Consider the following 17,251-nt stretch of genomic DNA (forward strand, 5'->3'; position numbering starts at 1 on the left):
GCCTGCCGTGACACGTGCCATAGGTTCACCACCACTAGTCTATTCTGTGTCTGTCCCACCACTGTATTTTGTAAACAACTTATCTATTTTCACAGGTCAACAGGATATGTTTTATCTGAGGATTCATACAATCTGATTCATATATCTAAATGGACCCTTGGACTTTATGCTTTAGGATTCATGTTGGAATGAGTTAAGACCTTAGGGGCTGTTAGAATAGAATGAATGTATTTTTTAAGCTATAGGGACATGAACTTTAGAGGTGGGTGACAGTATGCTATGGTCTGAATTACTTCTCAAAATTCATATGTTGAAGCTGCAAAACCCCAATATGACTGTATTTGGAGTTAGGGCCAATGAGGAGTTAATTTAGGTTGAAAGGTGCAATATCTGATAAGGTCGGTGCCTTATAAGAAGAGACATCAGATTGATGATTCTGGGAATGAGGGGTCATGACACCCTCCTTCAGTGTCCCTGTACTGCTTTGCCAGCTCAGGCCACAGATGAAGAGATGAAGTTGATTCAAAAGTTAATCTGCAGAACAAAGTTCAGTGCAACACTCTTAAAGGGATAGTATTAAAAAAAAAAAAAAAGCTTTTAAAGGCTAGGAATTTAGCTCAGTTGTTCTGCTGCCTGCCTCACAAGCACAAGGTCCCAAGTTCCATCCTCAGTACCAAAAAACAAACAAAAGCTTTTCAGCTTTTTTTTTTACAAACCAGGGCTGGTCTGTAGCTTGTGCTGGAGTGCTTTCCTAGAATGCATGAATCACTGGCTTTGATCTACAGAACTGCAAACTAAACAAAGGAAAGGAACATTATAAAAAAAAGTTATGGAGGCAGAAATCAGAGTTCAAGGATTTTGAAGCTGCTAGAAATGGTTAACACAGAACTGGAGAGTAGGGCACTATATAGAGAAAGACTTTTGCAGAACTGTAGAGGGGGCTTTTCAAATATTTGAGTCAGTACTGATTTGCACATGAGAGGAATCTTGAACACAGCCCATAGGAAGAAGTAGACATATTGGCATTCATACAGGGCACAGTTTGTGTCCCCACAGTCAGAATAGAGGGAGCTCATTAAACGGGGGACATTTTGTACATCCCTCAGAAGAGACAAAGATGAATAGCCCCAAGGAGTCTTCTTTAAAGCCTTATGACAAGCCTTAAATAGATCAAGCTGATTCTCGGGAATATTTAACTATCACAACAAAACTCAATAAAAATGATACAACAAAATTCAATACTCCACAACGTAAAATGCATAATACCCAGGATCTAATAACAGTTACTAAGTATGAAAAAATGCCAAAATTTTGATCCATATTAGGAGAAAAGTCAGTCAATAGAAATAAGATGAGAAATAACAGAGGATGGAACTGGCAGGCCAAATCATTAAAAGAGCTATTATACATTTAAAAACATATGTTCATGGAATTAACAGAAAATAAGAACATGGAGAGGAGAAAAATGGAAGATACCAAAAGATGTTAATGGATTTTATAGAAATAAAATCCTTTATTTATTGAAGGCACAGCAATAAAAACTAGCCATAGTAAAGCTTACAGAAGAAAAAAAAAGCACCACATATAAATGAAATGAGACATGGGAAAATATCAAGTGGTATAATATATATTTAAATGTAATCCCAGAAAGACATAGAGAAGAAAAAGAGTTTGAAAACTGATTAAGCATTTTCTAGAGGTGATTAGAAAACCAACTAATCCAGTGACCCAAGAAACTCAAAACCAGAGTAGAGGCAGCACATAGAAAACAACTTAAAACGATGTCAGGCTCAAATTGTTGAAAATAAATGGAAAAGAGAAACCAGCTAGAGAGATGAAGACTAACAGAAAGGTGGGGAGACACTTTGCTCATGAGACACTATGGAGACCAGAAAACAATGGAGCATCTTTAAAGTGAAAAAAAACGTCAATCCATTTAAAATTCTCTACCATGGGAAAATGTCTTTCAAAAATGAAGTCATAAAAAAAAAACGAAGCCATAATAACTTTTTCAGATCAACAAAAGCTAATATAACGCATTACAACTTTTTCAAGCAGAACTTTACTGTCAAGAAATATTCAGATAGAGGAAAAATTATGAAAATGTGGGACTATTATGAAAATGTAAAAGGAACGGAGAGAACCGGGAATGAGAACTATATGAATTAATGTTAAATCCCCTATCACATTTTAATCTTTTTCAAAACATAATTATTTAAAGCAAAACAGAGAAATTTAGCAAACCTAAAATTTTTAAAAAACCTAAATTTCTTTGAAAATAGTAAAAATAATTTACAAAGCTATCAAGCATAAAAGAGAAGAAATAAAACTCAAAATATATGAGAGATCACAGTAAGTTGTTTTTTTGTTTTTGTTTTTTTTTGTTTTTTTTCAGTATCAGTGATTGAATCAAAAGTCCTTGCTAGGCAAGTACTATGCTACTGAGCTATAGTTCAAGCCCTTTCTAAAAATTTTATTTTGAGCCACTCTCCATTAAGTTTCACAGGCTGGCCTTGAACTTGTGACTTTCCCTCAGTTTCCTTAGTAGCTGGGACTACAGATGTGTAGCAAAGCCTGGCACAGCAGATCTTATGAATCAAAAAAGAAAGAAAGAAGATTTTACGTGAATGTAAGCTTGCGTGGAATAGAACAATTATTCTAAACACACTAATTACAAGCGACTCAAAAAGGAAATCTGAATATCCTTATAGAAAATTTTTAAAATGAATTTGTGAAGTTTCGGCAAAACAAATTTAAGGCCCAAGTTGCTGCACTAATACAATTTTATCAAAAAAAATTTTTTTGAACTCTTTATGTACCCCAGGCTGGCCTAGAATTTATAGCAATCCTCCTGCCTCAGCCTTAGCAGTGCTGGGATTATAGGAATATGCTACCACACCTGTCTATATCAAATATTTAAAGCAAGAAATAATACTAATCCTACCCAGTCTTTCAGAACATTAAAGAAATGGGAACCTCTTTCAACTCATTTTATTTTTTTAAGGTAGCAAGGTTTTACATTTATGAAAGGTAGGAAAAGAAGACCACTCTGCAGAGTGAATAGATCACTGAGAAAGAGAGAACACAGTGGTTACAACACATTTTATAATCTAAGTACTACTCTAACACCAAAACTAAGCAAACATTATGTTTAAGAAAAAAAAGCGAAACAACCACACCAAACAAAATGGAAAGCCTCCAAGGCTCCTTTTAGGAAAATAGCAGAGTGGTAAGCAACAACTCAGCTTCACTGAGATTCAGAATCCAGACACTAGAAAGTAACAAATTAGGGAAGGAAAAATATAAACAAAAAACAAAAAAGAAAGAAGCCAAACTCCAGGAAACCGGAAGTATCTGACAGGAAAATTAAACATACAGAGAAGTTGAAGAGACAGGATGCCACACAGAGAGGGAAGGGAGGGTCTGCACTTTCACCCCGGCTCCTGGGAAAGGGAAACCAACTCTACAAAGTAAAAAAAAGCTGGAGACTCCAGAAGGCTTGGGGGGTGGGGGGAAAACAGCGTGGCACAGAGCAGCGGGTGCTGTGAGCTGAAGAGGGAGCTCAGGACTCTGCTCCCACTTGAGCCCTTCCACAGGCAGCAGCTGGTGAGTGACTCCAGTCTGCCATATCCCTGAAGAGAGTGCTTGGTTAGACGCCTTTCCAGGGAAGGGTTGGTTGTTTGAACCTGGGATCAGAGCAGCCAAGGGACAGCTTCGCTTCAGGATTCCCAAAATTATATTTGCCACAGTGACTGGGTGAGAAACACCTTTGTTCAGGGAGCTACGATCAGGTTCAAAAAAGACCCCCTGAGGGTCTAAAAGACCCAGGCCCCACCCCCATGGCCAGAGGCCAGGTTCAGCATGAGTTGCTCCGGATTTGAAGACACAGCATTGGTGCCCTCACCTTAATCCTGCTGCCTGCTGATGCCGGCGTCCTGCATGGATCTGGGTCGACTTCTTTCTTTATCTGCCAGCGTGAGCGGGGATATGTCTTTTCTTGGACACTATCCCAAAATTGTAGCCCCCAGAAGAAAACAACACGTTCAAAATCACAAAGAAATTTATTTTTTGTTTGTTGTAGCTTTTGTTTTTTTCTGAGTGTGTGCATTGTTGGGGGCGTTGTTTTAACTCTCTTTTTTTTTCTTTCTTATCCTCTTCTACACCAGTTTGTTGGATCTTGGGGATTTTTCCACAAAGAAATTTTTTTTGTTTGTTGTAGTTTTTGTTTTTTTCTGAGTGTGTGCATTGTTGGGGGCGTTGTTTTAACTCTCTCTTTTTTTTTCTTTCTTATCCTCTTCTACACCAGTTTGTTGGATCTTGGGGATTTTTCCTTTGTTCTTCCTTGCTTCACATCTCTTCTTAATCCTTTTTTTTCTTTATATTTTTCTTCTCCCTTTTAACTTTTCTCTCTCTTTCTTTTTTTCATTTCTTCAAACCCTAACAGGAACCCAGTAAAAGGCAGGAGTAACTATCTTAAATTCAGACAAAGTGGATTTCAAGCAAAAAGTAATCAGACAAGATGATAAAGGGCACTTCTTTACATATTGGTTAAGGGAACAATTCAACAGGAAGAAAAAACAGCTATAAACATTTATGCACTACATACTGGTGTACCTAACATCATTTATTAGGTATCTACTGATTATTTCATCCAACAACAGCAGAAGACACATTCTTCTCACCAGCATATGGGACTTTCTCCAAAATAGAACAAATACTACCCCATAGAACATCCTTAATATAAAATAATTGAAACTTTCCCATCCGTATTATTAGATCATAGTGCAGTGAAACTAGAAATTAATAGCAAAAGAAACCTCAAACACTATTCAAGCACATGGAAATTAAACAATACTCTTGAATAACCAATGGTCACAGGTTAAATTAAGGAAGAAATTAGACAGTTCCTACTGTCTAATCAAACAATAAAGCCAGTATGACAACTGAAACTCATGGAACACAATCAGAGCAATTAAATTAAGGAAGAAATTAGACTACTAATTTCTACTGTCTAATCAAACAATAAAGCCAGTATGACAACTGAAACTCATGGAACACAATCAGAGCAGTCCCAAAAGCGAAGTTTATAGCAATGAATTCTCATAGAAGGAAAACAGAGTAAGTTCAAATAAATAACTTATTGATGTATCTGAAGTTCCTAGAAAAACAAAAAGAATGCAAACTCAAAGCTAGTGCAAGGAATGAAATTAAGATCAGAGCAGAAATGAATGAAATTGAGATTTTCTAAAATACTATGAATCAGAGTTGGTTCTTTGAAAGAATAAATAAAATAGACAAACCCTTAGCCAATCTTACCAAAACAAAGAAATAAAAAACCCAAATTCATACAATAAGAAATGAAAAAGGAGAAATCACAACAGATGCCACCAAAATCCAGAAAATCATTGGTAACTGCTTTGAGAACCCATATTTAAATAAAAGACAAAATTCACTTTGTCAATTATATCATTAGGATCCTATGTAAAGGTGTAGGGGAAATGGGAAGGGCAGGGGAAAGATAATAAGAGAAAAGGAAAAAAGTGAGAAAAATGAAAAAATGGAAATAAAGTGTTTGTAAATAGGGAAGGGAGGAGGGGTGAGGGAGGGCAGGGATAAGGGGAAAAAATGAGAACCAAGATCTCTCATGTAAAGGTACAAGATCCCAATGAAGAATGTAACTGTGCTGTATACCTAAATTGTACCAATAAACTTAATGAGAAAAAAAGACAAAATTCAGAAGAAATTGATAAATTCCTAGATATACATAAACTACCAAATCTGAACCAAGAAAATATAAAAATCCTGAATAATTCATTATCAGCCAATGAAATTGAAGATGTAATAAAAGAAATGCCAACTAAGAAAAGCCAGGGTCTCAATTGATTCATTGCTGAATTCTACTGGAGCTTTAGAGAAGCTCTAATGCCAATATTCCTCTAACTCTTTAATAAAATTTAAAGGGAAGTAATACTCCCACAGTTATTCCTAGAAGGAAGTATTACCTGTTTCCAAAACCAGAAAAGGACCCCATCAAAAGAGAGAAGTACAGGCCAATCTCTTTAATGAACATAGATGCAAAAATCCTCCATAAGATACTGGCAAACAGAATGCAACAAATCATCAAAAAGATCAGACATGAAGCCAGGTGTGGTGGCACACACCTGTAATACCAGCACTCACGAGGCTGAGGCAGGAGGATCACTGTGAGTTCGAGATCAGCCAGGGCTATATAATGAGTTCCAGGTCAGTCTCAACTACACAGTAAGACCCTGTCTCAAAAAACCAAACCAAAACAAACAAACATCATGACTAAGTGGAATTCATTGTAGGGATGTAGGGTTGGTTTGGCATATGCAAATCAGTAAACACAAGGAAGGACAAAAACCACATGATCATCTTAATAAATGCAAAAAAAGCATTTGACAAAATCTAACATCTATTTGATATAGTGCATATGAAATAGGACCTCCAAATAATCCAAATTGTGTAAAGAAAATATTTTAACTCCCAACCTGCTAGCTATCTGTAATGCTGAGTTTGTGTTCTCTAAAATTGAAGATGAATTCTAGGAACAACAGAAACTAAGTCGGAAAAAATTATTGAGAAAAAGATACCTTCTGTCTAAAAGAGACAGAAGGAGGACTGAAAAGTAGGCTTCTCAAAGGTGTTTTATTGAGCAAAGCCACAGGTGAGGTAAGTATAAGATGGGACAAAACTGTAGTCAACTAGTAAGTGACTATTACAAGTATTGTCCCTTAGATAACATTAATCCAATGGAAAATCATGAGGTAAGACAAAAGTATGATCAGCCAACAACATTACAACAAGTATAATCACTTAGGTAATATTGATTTAATGGGGGTCCAAAGGGGAAGCAAGTCACAGAGCAGGCATACATGGGGAGAACAAGGATTTCTTCATATTTATGACCAAAAATTTGAAGGAAATAGAAACAGAAGGTCTTTATTTCAATATGATAAAGGCCAGTTATGACCAATATCTTATTAAATGCAGAGAAGTTGACAACTTTCCCTCTAAAATCAGGAACAAGACAAGGATGTCCTCCTGTTCAATATAGTTCTGGAAACATTAGCCAGAGCTATTAAACAAGAGGAAAAATAAAAGGGTTACGGACAGGAAAGGAAGAAGTCAAATTATCATTTGAGGATGACGTGATCCTTTACACAGAAGATGCCCCCAAAATCCACCAAAAACCTCCTAGAATTAAAAATCAAATTTAGAACTATAGGATGCAACACTCTAAAATCAATTACATTCATGTACACCAAAAGACTCATTGAGGGAGAAATTAGGGAAATAATTTCTTTCACAAGAGCATCAAGAAATGAAATACAAATGAACTTAAACAAGGAATTGAAAGATCTGTACAGTGACAACTACAGTACTCTGAAAAATGAGCTCAAATACCACATCAGAAAATGGAAAGATATTCTCTGTTCCTAGATAGGCAGAAATAATTATGGTCAAAATAACCATATTTCTAAAACAATTATACAGATTTAACTCAATCCAAATCAGGATCACAATAGCAATCTTCACAGAACTAGATAAAACTATCCTTACATTCAGTGGAACTAGAACAAACCCAGAATAGCAAAAGCATCTCAGATCAACAAAAGCAAGGCAGGAGCATCACAATCCCAGACTCTACAAAGCTAAAGTCATTAAAAACAACATGATATTGGCAATATAACAGACTTGTGGATCCATGGAAAAGAATAGAGCACACATAACCAACTCCAGGCACACTAAGCTACCTTATTTTTTTGAGAATGGGGTCACATACTTTTGCTAGTGTCTTTTTGGTGATGAGAACACTAGATATCCACATCCAAAAGACTGAACCTAGACCGTATCTCTCATAATGCACTGAACTAAAACCAAAATGGATCAAAGATCTGATTATTGAAACAGAAGCTCTTAATCTAATGGAAGTCAAAATAGGTAAAACTCTTGAAGATATAGGTGGTCATGGGCTTCTGGAACAGAACATCAGTTACACAAGAAATAATAGCGAGAATCAACAAATGGTATCACATCAAATTAAAAAGCATCTGCACTGCAAAGGAAACCACCAACAGAGTGAAGAGACATCTATGAAATAGGAAAAAATTTGCCAATTATGCCTCAAAGAAATAATATCTAATATACAAAGAGCTCAAAAATTAGACTCCCAGTTTAAAGATCAAATCAATAAATAAGCATCTGAAATGATAGACGCTTCTCAGATGAAGAAATACAAATGGCCAATAATTGAAAAAATGTTCAGCATTCCTGACCATTTGAGAAATGCAATTAAAACAACACAGTGATCCCAAGTCACTCTGGAAAGAATGACCATCATCAAGAAATCAAACAATAGGGACTTGGGATTTAGCTCAGTGGTTCTGCCTCCTGCCTCACAAGCTCAAGGACCCAAGTTCAATCCCCAGCACCAAAAAAAAAAAGAAAATCAGACAATGACAAAATGTTAGAGAGACTGCAGGAAAATAGCAACCTCTTCATTGTGGATGGAAGTGTAAATTGGTACAACTGCTATGGAAATTAGTATGGATTGATCAAAAATCTAAAAATAAAGGGGCCAGGGATTTATTTAGCTTAGGGGTGCTAAGCCTGCCTCATCAGCACAAGGTCTTCAGCTGGACCCCCAGTATTGCAAAAAAAAAAAACCTAAAAATAAAAACACCCTAAAGCTAAAACTAGAAGTTCCATTGGACCCAGCTGTTCCCTTTCCCTGAAGGTTTAAAGACAGACATACTACTACAGTGACACATGAATCCCCGTATCGATAGCTAAATCTTAGAAGTAGCCTATATGCCCATCAACAAATGCATAAAGAAAATGTGGTATTTATACACAGTGGAGCATTACTCTGCCATAAAGAAGGATCAAGTTGAGTCAGTTGTAGGAAAATTTGGGTACCTTGAGACCATAACATTAAGTGAAGTAAATCAGATACACAGGCTTAAGTATTGCATGATTTTTATTACATGAGAAAGCCAGTATATCAATAAAAATGCAAAATAAAAGACAGTAGGAAAAATGTTATTGTAATCCATCATGGCCTGTGTATCTAAAAGTGTATCTTGATTTAGTATAGTTGTCTTATGTGTTTTATTTGTCTTTTACTCTGTTAGTCTGTTAATCTGTGTTTATGATGATTAACTTGATAAAAAAAATGAATGAATCTGATGCTGCAAGAAAAACGGGTGGAGGTGAAAGACTAAAGGGTTGAGATGTGTTGTACACATGCGCCGATTTCTCCCAATGAACTTAATCATTATGTATTGCAAACATACTAATAAAAAAATTTAAAGGAGAAAACAAATAGAGATATATACATAATAGAGTCATAAGCAAGTTGGTTTTTGGAAAATGTGGTTGTTTTGCTTCTGCCGTGTTCCGATTGTCTTCTGAACAGAGGACAAAATGATGAACAAGACAGATCTGCGCTAGTGTAGACAGAGCTCCTAGCTTTCATACTGGTGAATAATTACTCAAAGACTACAAAGTATTTAGGAGGTAGTATGGACAAATGGTAGGATTTTAACTGAGACCTTTGCCGAGTATGAATGTGTTTGCAAGGCAGACAGAGAAACCACTGGGCCAAATCCCCCGCCCAATGCAAATTGGTTCTATAAGAGGCTTTCTACCATTATTTCTTTCCTTTTTTTTTTTTTTCTTTTTTCTGTTAACGGGATTGAACTCAGGACCTTGCCGCTTGCGAAGCAGGAGGGGGAATCACTGAGATAAATTCTCGGCCCTCCTGATTCCTTAACAAAAGGAAATTATAGCTATTTTAAATGAAAAATCTCCTTAAAATTTCCAGTTCCATATAACTACTGAAAAAGGGCCTACAACAGACTAGAGTTGACTCATGAGACTGTTGACGTTCTGAATTGATCCTTTTTCAGCATTTGGAAAGTGCTGATATAAAGCTCTGTTGTCAATCATTGAAAACACGCATTTTCATCTGATATACCTAGATAGGCTTTGTGCTCTGGTTAGTTTAAAACAATTTACAAGTGCAAATATAATACTTATTTACAATCAAATAACATTTCTGGCATCATTTTTTCTTCCTTTTGTAGCTCTTGAGATACACATTTTTAGTGGAAACTGGTAAGATAGGAGAATCCAAATATCTGATTTAAATTCTTTCTTTGAGAAAAATACATACATAGTTTTACGAAACACTTTAGTTATTAGTATCTGTGATCTTAGGCATAAATAGCGTGTGAATTGTATTTTCTTTCACCCCTCATATCTCTTTAGGATGGTTTCCTTTTCATTGTAGAGGATATTTAAATTATACAGCCTTGCCGGGGATTTAGCTCAGTGGTTCGGCCCCCTGCCTCTCAAGCGCAAGCACCCGAGTTCGATCCCAGTACCAAAAATAAAAATTAAAAATTAAAAAAAATAATAATAAATAAAATAAATTATACAACCTTGAATGGACTCTGACCCGCCTATTAAGTTTCTGTGAGCTATTGCTGCCCTCTGGTGGTCACCTCTTATAATTACAGCTTAGTTTTGTTTGCCTGTGAGAAGCATTTTAACTCTTCAAAGTAAAGAAATCCTGGCTTTTGAACGCTAGGAACAACCTCAGGGAGATGAGATTCAAATGAATGAAAAACTGTAGGCATCTGGGCTGCTAAAGAAGAGTGGTTACCTGAGTACAGGACTAGCTTCTGATTGATAGTACTGTGTTGGCATCCACCACAATCACTATCCCTGACGTCATTGTTCCCTTGCTGCCTCCGCAAGAGAACATGAGCTCCACAGAGGCAGAACCGTTGTGCCTGATACTCAACAAAGATTGTGAAATGGCTGAGCCAATAAAAGAAATTAAGTCACCACTCTTTTTTTTTTTTAGGGAAACAGCATCATTTATTATAGCTTTAAAAATGAAATAGGAATTAATCTTACAAAGAAAGCAAACAATCTTTACATCGAAAGCTACAGAACTCTGAAAAAGGATGTCAAATAAATGGAAGATATCCTTTGTTCATGAGTAGGAAGAACCAATAAAGTAAAGATGGTCATAGTCCTAAAATTGTTATACAGATTTAATGCAATTCCAATCAAAATACCAATGGCATACTTTATAGAACTGGACAAAGTGTTCCTAAAATTCATTTGCAAATAGAAGAGACCTAAAATAATACAATTTTAACCAACAAAGGCAAGGCAAGCAACATCACAATCTCTAACTTGAAAGCTAATAATAAAACAGCACTATACTGGTAAAATAAAAGAAATGAGCATCAGTGGAAAAGATTAGAAGATGCCAAAACAAATCCAAACACAATCGGCCACTTTTTCTTTGACAAAGAAGGCAAACACCTTCACCGGAAGACAATCTCTTTAGTAAGTGGTGCTCGAAAAAGTGACTTTCTGCATGTCAAAATTAAAAGTAGACCTATGCACCATGCACCAAACTAAAATCAAAACCGAACAAAAACCTAAATATTAAAACTGGAACATTAAATCTGTTGGAATATAGCATAGCTAGAACTCTTTTTTATTGAGTTTATTGGTACAATCTAGGTCTACAATACAGTTACATTCATTACTGGGATCCTGTACCTTCACTCTCACTGAAAAATCCTTGTACGCTTGCTACATGACTCGCTTCCCCATTAATATTACCTGGGTAACCGTACTTGTAATCTTATTGGTGGTCATGGTTGTGTTCCACCTCATGCCCACCTTGTAATTTTCCATTGGGTCTTACAGTTTCGTCCTACTCTGTACCCGCCTCACCACCTGACTTTGCTGTATAAAATATCTCCGAAAAGTGGGATGGGTGGGCAACCTGCTTTCAGGTCCCCCTTCTGTCTCTTTTAACGCATTGTCTTTTTTTGTTTGTTTGTTTCCTTCTTCCTTTTGGTATCGGGGATTGAACTCAGGACCTTGTGCTTGCAAGGCAGGCGGCAAAGTCACTGAGCTAAATCCCTGGCCCCTCTTCTGTCTCTCTTAGACAGAAGCTTTCTTTCCCTCCATAAATTTTTCCTAGTTAAAAAAAAAAAAAGAAATTCTGTCATAAAATGCTCACACTAGTTAATACCTATTATTGTTTCTATTGTTCCTCCTATGAGGTGCTGCAAATGGAAAATGCTTCAGTAGCGTTTCTTAAAGCTCATGTCCAATGTATAGTATTTGATGGGCTTCATTCCTTCCTTTGTGTCAATTAATACATATCAGTAGACCATTACTTTCCAGAATATGCAGATACATATATGTGACAGACACAGTTCTACCCCCACCCCTGCCAGAGGAAAACATATCAGACTATATTTAAATCCCTGCTTTTCTGCAAAGCTCTGAATTTCAGCTCCCTCCACTCTGGCAGCTCCAGGAATCTTTCATTGTGTTTTTCTTGATTTATCTATCTCCCTTCTTTCTGTTATTCTTATTGTCCCCTCCACTGTATTTCCTAATAAGACTCCATGTTTTTCTTTTCCAAATGATTGCATATCATCCTATATTGACCCAAACTTCTTGTATTTGTAGAAAAGCAAAACAGAAAGTGTACTTTTAAGTACTAAAATTTTCCTGATTATAAAAGTGTTTTTTTTGAATTCTCCTTTTGTCCCTACAGGGAAACTTAATTAGAATAAGAATATACTCACTGTAACAATTGCTAAAATGAATCAATGTTCATTTGAAGTGAAGGATTAGAAGTACTTTGTGAGCTGGGGATTTAACTCAGTGGTTCCACCGCCTACCTCATAAGCACAAGGTCCTGAGTTCAATCCCCGGTACACACACAAAAAAAGTGCTTTGTGGACACCAGATGATTCTGCATGGAGAAATGGAGCTGCGAAAAATGCTTAAATAGCTATATGAAAGACATACATAGGTAATGATAACAAAGTTGATGGTAGTTTCTTAAACTTTTGAATTTATCGTTTTCTTAACTACTTGTTCTGCCCTCCTATTTGTCTTTATAATCTAATACATCCAGGAGATTTATAATTTGGGTGAGCTGCAAAAATATGCATACTTATAACTATGCTGAAGCAGGGCTTCTCAGCTTGGCCTCAGTGACATTTTGGGATTAATAATTCTTTGTTACATGGGGAGTCTTTTGTGTTATAGTAGACTCCTCAGTTGTACCCCTAGTCTCTTCCCACTAAATGCCAGTGTCACCAAACATTGGAGATGCTCCCTAGGGAACTTAATCTTCTCTGCTTGAGAAAAGTACCTGCCACAGGAACATTCACCAGTGTTTAACTCATACTTTCCCATGCTTTTCCTTGACTAATATCCATTAGTCAAGCGATGAGTATGTCTGTTGTTGTAGCCTATCAAATCAATGTTTTGTGGGTTTTATTTAAAACTTAAAACATAGTTATCTCTGACTTTTGAAAATCAAAATCCAAAACCTAACATCTGATTCTACTGTGTTCTAATGTCACAATCTCCTTTGAGGCATAGGTAATCCTATGACTCACAGAAATATTAGGGGGAGAGCCAGGCATGGTAGTGGAAACCTCTAATCCCAGAACTCCAGAGGCTGAGGCAACTTGGCTATATAATGAGTTCAAGGCCAACCTGAATTGCTCAGCAAGACCGTCTCAGCTCTCCTCCTCCGGAGAAAGAAATATTAAGGGGAAATAGCCATAGGTTAAACTATCAAAAAAAAGTATGATCCTACCTCAATTCTTGCAATGAAATACTTCAGTGACCATTATCTAAGGTGTAATAAAAATATGGTGAATGTCTAAAATTTTTCATGTATTACAGTAGAAAACATATTACCACTCCTCCTCCTCAAAATACTTCCCCTCCCTTTGAACACACTGACCCCATCACTCTTGCCACTTCCCGAAGCAATTCTGGACGTCCTCTTTCACGAGTGGCTTTAGGTACCCTGTGGTGGCCACTTTGTCGTCCTGAATTGATTCAAAACATTTTGACTTTGGGGAAGAGTCAGAAGTCACACAGCGGCAGATCCAGTGAACACCGTGAATAAGAAGCCTCCATAACAGTTTTGGGAGCCTGCCTTTCCACTGGACAACACTTGGCTGTATTTGCTGTACTTTTCTCAAACTTTGTCAAGACACAAAGGACTTCCAGAACTGCTTCAGAAATTGGCAAAAATGACAGGATAAGTGTATTCATAGCAAAGGTGAATGTTTTGAGAGGAATTAATGGCAGTGTGTCTTTAACTATAGTCCTCTTTTCTTTTAAAGGTTTAAATGTTCACCATATATTTCAATCATACCTCATATGCTGGGCATAATATTAGGCCCTGAAGATTCAACAGTTTACCAGATGTCAAAATATCTAACAAATTAGGAATGTGATAAAAAGTGTGAGGAAAGTTAGATTTCTTTGGAAAGTACACTGAGAGTAGCCTTATTGAGAAAGTGATACTCAGGGTAACAAGTGAGGAACACTGAGACCGAATTAGCGATGAAAAATACGTAAGATAGAACATACCAGGGGGAAGGAACCACACTCGAGATCCCAAAGATGGGGAAGAACTAAGCTCATAAAGGAACAGAATGGAGGCGTGGCAGGCCGGCACACAGTGGTAGAAGGGGAGTTTCGTATGCGATGAAGGTAGAGCGTAGGGGAACATCCTTGGTTACGTGGGGAATCCGTAAGCAATCGTAAGAAGTGAGAGGTTTGGTTGGTTTAAATATCTATCTCTGCTTGCTGCTTGGAGAATTTTCAGTAGGCAGTAGGGCAAAAATCGAGGGTATTTTAGTTGCCCTGGGAGAAGTTCACCATGGCTTAGACAAGAGTGGTGGTGAAAATGGAGAGTTGATGAATTAAAAATCTATTGTGGAGGTGGAATTGACTGAACATGGTAGGGGATTGAAAGTGCATGGGAATAAGGAGAAAAAGATGTTGGCTAGGTTTTTCATTGTTGCTATTGTTGGTACTGGGGATTGATCTTGGATCTTTGCACTTGCAAGGCAGGTGGTGGAACCACTGAGCTAAATGTCCCACTCTTAGCTAGGTGTTTTGTTTTTTTGTTTTTTGTTTTGCGGTTGTTGTTTGTGGTATAGAGGGTTGAACTCAGGACCTTGTGCTTGCAAGGCAGGCGCAATGCCACTGAGCTAAATCCCCCACCTTTGGCTAGGTTTTTAATGTTCAGCAACTATACTCACTACAGAACTATTTTGAGGTGAGAAAACCAGAAGGAAACAGCTTTTGTAAAGAAACCGGAAAGGAATTTTAAGCATATCATGTTTGAGATACCTATTTGACACCTAAATGAAGATATTAATTAGCCAGTTGCCCATATATATCTGGTGCTCAGGAAAGAGAGCTGGAGTTAAAGAAATAAATGTAGGAGTTAGCATATAGAGGATATTTTAAAGTATAAGATTAGATGAAATCATTCAGGTCAAGAATTTACTGGAGAGACTTAAGACCCCGACATTTAGAGGCTGAGAATGGTTGAAGAGGCCAGCAAATATATGTAAAGGAAGCAGAGAAGTAGGAGGAAATTAAAGATCAAAATAATTTAGAGGCCAATAGGAGAACATATGTCAGGAAAGAAAGTGGTCAGTTGAGTCAAATCTGCTGAAATGTTAAGAAAATTGAGGATGGTGAAGAGTATTCATTTGTTCTGACTTACGTTCTCCTTGAATGGCTGCGTTGGCTGCTATTCCTATGTGGCTCCACAGTTCTACACAGAAATACATGTTCTGTGCAACTGTTCCCTACACCATATTGTGTTGGAATTGTCTGAGTTATGCATGGCTTCCATTAGATCGTAAGCTCCATGAGGATAGAGATATTTGTAGCATAGAGACCAGCACATAGTAAAATCTCAATACGTATTTTTTTCCAGTGGTGAAAGAATGAAGAACAAATTAACCAAAAAAATGTACAAAAGCCATTCATAATTCTCCTCCTTCCCAAGTGAAAAGTAAGAATTATCTGACCCCTCAAACCTAGGCATTTTATAAAAAAAGTTCAACAAGTGATGTCTCTTGACAGTCATACTGGAGCCTATGAAGTTGGTCTTAATATACAAAAATAGCAGAGCAGGGAGAGAAAAGTAGGGATATTCAGAAAGTAGGACTCATAGACATTAAAAATGGTCCATAGCTCAACTTTATAATTCCTGTTACAGAAACTATTACAGTACATTACCTTTCTATAGCACCTTTCCCAGCTTGGCACTGTATTACATGTTCAGTTAGCTTAATTTCTCCTATATAATTCCGTGTGTGTGCGCGCGCGTGTGTGTAGATGATTATTTTGACACAGAAGAACTATATGAATTTGCGCCATATCATGCCTCAGTCCTCTTCAGCCAGGAATCTATTGAGTTATGTACTCAGTGAGGAGTCCTCACGTTTTTGCAGCTCTTGGCTAAAGAGGAACGGGAAGTCTAGTTCTTTGAGCCATTCCCTATCAAGTTCACCCATACCGTTGTTGACTCCAAGACTGATTTTACCTTAAAGCACAAATTCTAGGGCTGGGGATTTAGTTCAGTGGTGCTGCCCCCTGCCTCACAAGCTCAAGGTCCTGAGTTTGCTATCTGGCTCCCCCCCACCCCCTCAAAAGCACAGAATCTACCCCAGGATTGGCCTAAATTTCCTTTAACACTTGGATTAACAATTGTTTTTTCCAGATATGTTCCTGTATTTTTTTTTCATTGAGTTTATTGGTAATTCTTTCTGTATTTGATTCTTACGGCTACTGTAATAAGTTATCAAACTTTGCAGCTCAAAACACATTTATTCTCTTTCAGTTCCGGAAGTCTGCAGTTTGAAATCAGTATGTCCCCTACCCGACACACCCGAAGAGGCTCTAGAGGCGCCTATCTTTTCAGAGTTCTGGAGGCTGTCAGTATTTCTGGGCTTGTGGCTACATCACTACTTGTAGCGTAAAAGAATTCCGATGACAAAGAATGTTTGTCTAACTCACACCAGCTTTCCAGTCGCAAGTTTTCAGGAAAAAAAAAAAACAATTAGCAGGTTTTCTTGCAGTGTGTTATTTCATGAGCAAGATTCAAGGGCACCTTGGCAGGTTTGGCTTACAGTGAGCCCTGGAGCGCGAAGTCATTACCCTTCCAACATTCGCTTGGCAAAAAACGAGAACGTTTTGCACGTCTTTCTATCAGAGATGGACTTGCCACGCAGCGCCGGCTCCTCCACCCCCTGGCTCCCACCAAGTCCCGAAGCCACCCCGCCGGCGCCCCAGACTGGCGCTCGACTCGTCCAACCACCCGGGAAGACCCAGAGGCCCCGCCCCC

At 37.5% G+C, this 17,251-nt stretch overlaps 1 protein-coding gene across 1 annotated transcript in view; it reads left to right on the top strand.

Annotated features, from left to right (window-relative positions):
* The first annotated feature begins 14,589 nt into the window (after positions 1-14,589).
* Positions 14,590-17,251, top strand: part of Rab21 (RAB21, member RAS oncogene family) — a 26,189-nt gene continuing 23,527 nt past the window's right edge. Inside the window, exons 1-2 of the mRNA XM_010617511.1 lie at positions 14,590-14,645; positions 16,748-16,882. Of these exons, the coding sequence (XP_010615813.1) occupies positions 14,590-14,645; positions 16,748-16,882 (191 nt within the window). The remainder of the gene's footprint in view (positions 14,646-16,747; positions 16,883-17,251) is intronic.

Source organism: Fukomys damarensis, unplaced genomic scaffold, assembly GCF_012274545.1.
Source record: "Fukomys damarensis isolate Sample0158 unplaced genomic scaffold, DMR_v1.0_HiC HiC_scaffold_15, whole genome shotgun sequence".
Taxonomy (NCBI): domain Eukaryota; kingdom Metazoa; phylum Chordata; class Mammalia; order Rodentia; family Bathyergidae; genus Fukomys; species Fukomys damarensis.